This window comes from Cibotium barometz, chromosome 15, assembly GCF_041138505.1.
Source record: "Cibotium barometz isolate CiBa-2024 chromosome 15, ASM4113850v1, whole genome shotgun sequence".
NCBI classification, from domain to species: domain Eukaryota; kingdom Viridiplantae; phylum Streptophyta; class Polypodiopsida; order Cyatheales; family Cibotiaceae; genus Cibotium; species Cibotium barometz.
In genome coordinates this window covers 42,771,378-42,779,167 of record NC_141060.1, presented here as the reverse complement: position 1 = coordinate 42,779,167, position 7,790 = coordinate 42,771,378, and the positions used below count along the sequence as shown (strand labels likewise).

Sequence of the window (7,790 nt, the reverse complement as noted above, 5' to 3'; positions counted from 1 at the left end):
TAGAAGCAGGGCATAGAAGGGCGCGAGTTGGTCGATGCTTGAGAGAGAGAGAGAGAGAGAGAGAGAGAGAGAGAGAGGTATTAACGTCGGTAGAATGCAACACGAGGGCATATACGACCAACGGTGGGACTTGAACTCGGGTAGATCATGGCCTTTATAAGTGAGAGAGATCTTTGATTTTTGAGGTGAAAGGTCAAGAAAGACTTCAAAGTTCACCGATGTAGGTAGATGTGAGTCTTCAAATGGGTCGTTATATAAAGACTTTGAAAGCCTCATGAGCAAATAAATCAACGAAGTGGCCATCGACACGTGTTCTATTGACTAGGGCCGCCCATGTGAACGCCCAACCGCAGCCTCTGGCTTCTTATTTTAATTTTTAATTTTTTTTTACAATTTTGACCAATTTTAGCATTTTAAATCGAAACCCATTAGTACTGATTCAAACCCTGCGCCCGCAAGCCTTGCACAAGATCGCCCATCATTTCTACTGCACAGAATTTCTGCAAACCCCTCAAGATTAGTTCATAGTACCTTGTTGAAAAGACCCCTCCACAGTAGAAAATCCTTGCAAAATCGACCACAAGTGGCAAGGCAAATCGCCCACAAATTCCAAAAGAAAAAATCGCCCACTAACGATTCTCTGCTCAACTTAATCTTGCGCTTCAATTCCTTGCTGTTTCTGGCCCCTCTCTGCTCAATTAGATGCCGAACAAATGTCCAATACACAATTGAAATCCTTATTTACTGCGCCTCCCCCAGCAGCTGAATAATTGATTCCCATAATCCATCCTAAGACAACCTGTTTTTCCCATAATCCATACTAAGACAACCTGTTTTTCCCCATAATCTGAATCAAATTAGCCTGTTTTTCTCTGCCTTTCCATCCCCGGACTTGCAGTTGAATTTTCTCTGCCACAGCTTCCATGGCTTCTCTGCATTTACATTGCCCATCATCACCAGCATCACACATGGGCAATGCTGAGAGGTGTTGCTTTTTCACAGAGGCCATGCTTTCTCCCTCCTTGAAAAGGTGCAATGGAAGAAAGCTGCCAAAAAACACCCTCAAGAAACCATGGTTAGAATCTAACAGGAAAACTGCTTTTAATACCCAGAAGGACTACTGTGGCACTGCATTGAAGATAGTCATGGAAGCCCACACTACCGCCAATGAGGCCATGCTTGATAATGTACCTCACCTTACAGATTGGCTTCCTCATTTGGAGGTAAACTCCTCAGTGCTCTAATCCTTTTGCTTTTGCAATTCATGTAGCAACAGTTGCTAAGCTTTGATTGTAATCACTTAATAGTTCATACCCTTCTTGGAAGCATGGCTGACGGATTCTCAGTTGATACTTTCTTCTATTTGAATTTTTGATGTCTTATATGCTGCTGACAAGATCCATGGCATGTGCAGGCTTATCCAAGTCCTCTCAATTATAACTCAGCTTATTCAACAATGAGGTGAGAAGCTTTTTGGGCATTTGGCATCACAAAATCATTTTGTATTTTGAATGGTTCTTTTGGATGTTTTTCTGAACATGTTTTTCTTACAGGCAGTACTTTGTTGACCCAGAAGATGTTGTTGCCAAAAATGTAAGCTCCATCAAAACTGTGAATTCTAACATTGTCAAATATGATTAAGCTGTTGATGATAAGTTTGAAATCAATTTTCTTGAGATAGTTTGAAATCTTTGATGATGTATTGAAAAACCAGCACATTTTTCTAAGCACTTGTTGGTAAACTGTTCAAATTTGAAAACATGTATGATAGCATCTGTAATTGTTAGTACTGCACGTGATTAGAGCTCAATCAGTGCTGAAAGACACTCAATATGCTGGCCCATATGTAAACATCTGATATTACCATCCCTCCCTACTTTTTACTGCTTATGACACCTTATTAGGTTTAGACTCTCCATGAACAAGACTCAAAAGCATCCATGGTTAGACTTGATCTTACTATTCTAGCATGATGTATTTTGAAAGAGATTATAAATCATTAAGGTCTTATTAACTGCTGTTCGATACTCAGGTGGTTGAGAAACTTTCTTCCTTGGGAGATGGGACTTACTTTCGGCGTGCTGGTCCCAGAGAAAAGGTCTGTGTAAAGAGCCATTCAAGGTTTTTTGAACAGCAGAAGGTTTCTATTCTGATGTTTTTGGTTTACAGGCTAAACCTTTATAATTGGTCATAAGGGAACATTGCAGGTGTGATCATGCTCTGTATGGCTTGCTTGTTATACAGGTCTACTTTACACCAGAGGAGGTAAATGCTTGCATTGTCACATGTGGTGGGTTATGTCCAGGCCTCAACACTGTCATTCGTGAGGTAGTCTGTGGTCTCTGGAATCAGTATGGAGTTCGGAACATCGTCGGTGTGGAAGTAAGTGGCATGCCAATCACTCTACTGCCCTCCTTCTAACATGGGCTCTTAGTAAAAAGTCTCAGCTTCTCTCTCTGGACTGCTGGCATAGTGGGCTCCTAATCTAAAGATCCCAGGTTCAAGGCCCATTCCCTGCACTTTGGTGCTGTCATGTGGATTATATGTGGTCGGGATTGCTTGGCTATGGCGTAAAAAGACTCATCTAACAGTGACTATTTAATAACGTCTTACATACTAGGGTATTCTCTTTTCATTTGCTTTTGGCATCTAAGCATGGAAAGACTTCACAGTAACGTTTGTTTCATTCCATCAATCAAAGCATATATTATGTATGCGTTTTGTAACTTACTGGTTTTCCATGCAGGGTGGTTATAGGGGGTTTTATGCAGAAAATACAATACCATTGAATCCAAAGGTTGTGAATAATATACATAAACGTGGAGGTACCATTCTTGGCACTTCACGTGGAGGTCATCAAACGTCCAAGATTGTGAACAGTATTGAGGACCGTGGCATCAATCAGGTAAGCATAGTTGATTCATCTCCTGAAGTAACAGCATCAAATCACAGGCTTCATACTGTGTGTGCTAGATTCTTTATTACCCTCTTATCAAGTTTGTACTCAGAAAAAGCCATGTTGCATTTACTGTTTTGTGGCCACTGGTAGGTATATATTGTTGGGGGCGAGGGTACTCAAAAAGGAGCTGCTCTCATTTATGAGGTAGTGCTCTTCCTCCATTCTAGCTGTTTTTTGGTCCTTGCCTTACATTTTAGTTTGGAAGGCTTTGAAAATTTATTGAAATAGGAAATATGATGAGAAAACTTTGAAATGGCATTTGATCTAATAACTCCTGCGGTAAGCATCTCTCTCTCCCTCCCTCTCTCTCTCTCTCATCTGCAAGACGTGCGTGCTCATTCCCAGGGCTGATCCTTGATTACCACAGAGTTAACACTATGGGGGCCCACAGTGTGCCTCAAAACTTCGTTGGATACCTCTGCACCCTGATGTTCTTATGGAAATAATCCACAGCCTCACAGCTTAGCACGCTTGGCAAGCCCCCCCATCAAGAGGCCATCGAGCGTGTTGCCACCTCTCAAGTGCCCTGTCTGGTTAGATCTCATGAAAAACAACCCAATGCCCATGGAAACACACAGAGGGAAGATCTCATGCAAAACAATTTGAGGCCAATGAAAGCACATACAGGGCAGCTCTCATGCCACTGATGCAAGTGCCCCTTGTATAAGATAGGCACCTATGGTTTGAGGTGCTGCTACTGGGCCCCTAATAAGTGGCCAGCCATGCAGGGAGATCACCCTCTATACCCAGGTGTTCTCTCCCTGTTATGAGGGTTTTGATCAGCTTTGCCTGATAAGATTTCTAATTTACATATAGAAGGGGTTTTTCCCAAAAGATAAGAGGAGAATGATAGAATTAAGGGCAAGAGCTTGCAAAAATAATCAAGTCATGATTCTTTGCATGTGCTTTTGAGGTGCATGAATCATTTCCTAATTTTAGACAAGTTAGACACTAGTAAAAAAATAGAGATTTTCACCTGAGTTCTACATAGAGAAATCATTTCCAATATTTAAAACCATAGAAAATTGCTTCTAAGGCTTGTTATCTCACAGTTTTGATCTTCTGTTTTCACTTGCAGGAAGTTAGAAAACGTGGCTTGAAAGTGGCCGTTGCAGGCATACCCAAAACAATCGACAATGATATTGATGTATGCTCAGTCCTTATTTCAAGTCTTGGCAGTTCACTTCAGTCCTTCATGTGGTATTTTATGAATATGTGGTCTAATATTGGCTCATTACAGGTGATAGACAGGTCATTTGGTTTCGATACAGCTGTGGAGGAGGCACAAAGGGCCATCAATGCTGCACACGTAGAAGCTGAGAGTGTTCACAATGGGGTTGGGCTTGTCAAATTGATGGGTAGATACAGCGGTAAGTACAACATCACATGGTCTGCATTGATGTATTCATGAATTTTAAACTGATACTAATAATGGTCTAGATAAGAAAGTAAAGCATAATCCTCTTCCTTTGCCTGTATTGATATGAGGTATTTATTATTTTTTCTGCAGGATATATTGCCATGTACGCAACGCTTGCAAGCCGTGATGTGGTGTGAAACCATTTTTTTAACATTTGTCATGTATACTTGATTCATATTTAGAATGTTAAGTGAGCTGCCCACTGAGGATGTCTATTTGGACCTCCTACCTGGTATCTATGGCTCATTTGGTGTTTTGCATCTATATTGCAGGATTGTTGCTTGATACCAGAGGTGGATTTCTATCTTGAAGGCGAGGGTGGGCTTTACGAATTCCTTGAGAAACGACTTGATGAAAACGGGCATGCCGTTATTGTGATAGCAGAAGGTGCAGCTCAAGAACTGATGGCAGAGAGCATGGAAACTCTAGAAAACCATGATGCCTCAGGAAATAGACTGCTTCTTGATGTGGGAATGTGGCTTGCACAGAAATTGAAGGTGTGCCAAACGTCATGTACCCTTTTCGTTTCTCATGTAGTAAGTGCCCAGTCAATAACACCTTTTCATATTTTCTTTTTCAGGATCACTTTCTGAAGACAAACGGGGTTCCGAATCTCAAATATATAGGTAGGTCTTGTATCTCATCAGAACATGATATGGGTATAACCTCACAATAAAGTGTCCTTATTTAGTTGCTGTATCCGCTGGCAGACCCAACCTACATGATTCGTGCCATCCCAAGCAATGCAGCTGATAATGTTTACTGCACTTTGCTTGCCCAAAGTGCTACTCATGGAGCCATGGCTGGTTATAGTGGATTTACAGTTGGCCCTGTGAATGGTCGGCATGCCTACATTCCTACATCGGTAATAAAAGAGTTCTACTGCATTTCTGCATGCATTTCCACATAATTAAACCCCCCTTTGCCCTTGATTGTGTAATCTCATTGCGATGCATACAAAGATTACGATTGAAATCTGGGTATAGAAAATGGTGTTGATTTCTTTATGGGCATAGGATTGCTTTGATAATCTAATGCCTTGAATGATTAGCTATGAGCTAAGCAAGCTTGGTTATGATGGCTCCCCTTGGTGTTGTAGAGAATCACGGAAAAGCAGAAGCGTGTTAGCGTTACGGATAGGATGTGGGCGAGGCTTCTTTCATCAACCAATCAGCCAGATTTTATGCATCCTGATGAAGTGGAAAACGCCAAGAACAAAAGGATACAGATGTCCTCATTCATTCTTAATAACACGTCCCCTCGTGGTTCATGCTGAAGGTATTGTCTGGAGACTCATGGCTAGCTGTATTATAAGTCCTTCATGACCAACCACAGATTTAAAGTGGAAAATCTAGAAAAGGCCGGACTATGATGCCCTCTTGAAGTACCAAGTCCAAAAGATGTGGCGCTGCATAATGTGCACCATATGATAATTTGTCGACATTCCTAGGAGCCCATTTCTTGTGAGAAAGGTGTTTTTAGTTTGGTACACTTGTACCACCATCATTCTTTTTGTGGTTGAGGGTTTGTAGCTATATGTGGAGCATGACTGCTTTTATAACAAAATATATAGAGAGCTCAGAGCCTGTATTGGGAGGTCTCGGCGTCCAGTTTTTGGATGAGTTTTTCAAGACTTTGACACCAATATCAAAGAAATAAGACAGAAGCACAGCAACACATGCTCTACTTACATTCACGGTGTAACTCCCAAGAGCAATTGGATGGTTCCATTGGATCCTCCAGGGATATCTTTATCAAAAATTTAAAAAACCTGTAACACTAGATTGAATGTGATTGCTTCTAGGGTCTATTTTCAAGACTGATTGCTCTATATTGAACACTGTGATTTCACTTAAGGAGAGTTCTGAGTTGTTTGAGCTAACTAAACAAACCTGTTAACATGGGGAGAAACTATTAAGGGACTCAGCTAAACGGCTCCCATGTGCATGAACATAGCCTTCTAGCTTGAGACCCAATCCATCTCTAGTTTTAAGTATGGGATGCCAAGTGCGACCTACGTTTGAGAAGTGTGATTAACCTAACTGAGCCTCATGTTTGATATGGTCCACCACCTCAGTTATGAATTGCTGAGGGTGAATTGTTGGGCCAAACATAAAATGGGTGAATTTGAGACATTGTTTTCGTTGGATGTTACAAGGGGGAGGGGGATTGTTGGCGTAAGAAAATATGACTTGCCGTATTTACACTCACATACAGTTTTTTTTTCTTTTCCACACATACAGAATGCACAAATTATACAATAGAAGAAAAAGAATAGCCTCAGTTATTGTTGAACAACTTACAACATACAGAAGTGGCTGCGCCCTCCTGAGATGGGACCAGAATAGAAGATACAGTGGAGGCTGATACTCCTACCAGAAGTAGAAGATTGGCTGAATAACCATGATAGAAGAATGAGTACCTTAAACCCTGAGTGGTCAAGTTGGTGAGTTGTGGTAGTGCTAGTGGTAATCAACCGAGTCAAATCAGCATTGTCCTCCATCCATCATTTCCTTAGAATCCTCACAAGATGCCTACCAGTAACCACACTATTGAGACCTCACACAAGTACAATGTGAGTAAATTGTGCAAAAAAATGTATGCCACATACCTGGAAGTAGGCCTTCACAAAGCTGCGATGATCCATCCAGTATTAGAAGATCCCATTTGCTGTCCAGACCGGGTTACCGCGATTCAGATGGACATCAGAAAGGGCATTACAAATGCGAGGGAGCGCGGTTCCGGCCAAAAAGAAGATGAGGGTGGAGCATGGAGGCATTTAGGCCTTTTGAAGATCTGCTGCCAAAAGAGGAGAATTCATGTATGCTTTAATCTTCGTTTGCAACACAGTCATACTACCATTGTGCTACAAGACCCACATCCCTGAATGTGAGAGGTAAGGTTAGTAAAGACGAGGGCAAACACAAGCACGAGAGGGATGCAAGCGCAGATTGAGAGCAAAGAACCGAAGGTATTCTGTAGCCTACCTCGGAAGAAACCATAGTCTAGTGGGTCATTGCATGCTAGCACAAACCAATTGCCCATCAAATGCCCTCCTTTTCCTATCCTTTCTTCGGCTGGTAACCTGTCCACCATCAAAACCTACCCTGAAGAGTCGCTAACTTCCCCCTCAAGCACCATAATATGATTATGATTTGATTATGATTATGATTATTCACTAAACCATAGGACTGATTTCTAACAGCAAACAAATTAACTATCGCTTGTGAAAAAACGTTTTGGTGCCTTCTTCTTTTTTTCCCTTAGCAATTTTTTTTTTAAATTGCTAGGATTATTTTAGAGACAGAATTGACGGACCACAATGGCATGTGAGACAAGGGGCCGGGTATTGAGCGCTTACCTAGGCCATCTCCCCCACCTTTACATCTTGGTAATACATATCTATTAGCT

General features: G+C 41.5%; 1 protein-coding gene and 1 long non-coding RNA gene across 2 annotated transcripts; one reads left to right on the top strand and one right to left on the bottom strand.

The window, feature by feature from the left end:
* Positions 1-420: 420 nt before the first annotated feature.
* On the top strand, positions 421-6,069 carry LOC147631327 (ATP-dependent 6-phosphofructokinase 6-like). The gene is made up of 14 exons (XM_086809717.1): positions 421-1,223; positions 1,415-1,461; positions 1,554-1,593; positions 2,033-2,098; positions 2,245-2,382; positions 2,747-2,905; positions 3,050-3,103; positions 4,038-4,106; positions 4,200-4,329; positions 4,470-4,510; positions 4,652-4,876; positions 4,960-5,005; positions 5,090-5,244; positions 5,479-6,069. The coding sequence occupies exons 1-14, from the start codon at positions 924-926 to the stop codon at positions 5,653-5,655; spliced, it is 1,647 nt and encodes a 548-aa protein (XP_086665843.1). The 5' UTR covers positions 421-923; the 3' UTR covers positions 5,656-6,069.
* Positions 6,070-6,642: 573 nt separating this feature from the next.
* Positions 6,643-7,262, bottom strand: LOC147631326 (uncharacterized). The gene is made up of 2 exons (XR_015267563.1): positions 6,991-7,262; positions 6,643-6,913 (listed from the first exon to the last, which is right to left on the bottom strand). It is a non-coding gene; the product is annotated as an uncharacterized LOC147631326 (long non-coding RNA).
* Between the last annotated feature and the right edge of the window lie 528 nt (positions 7,263-7,790).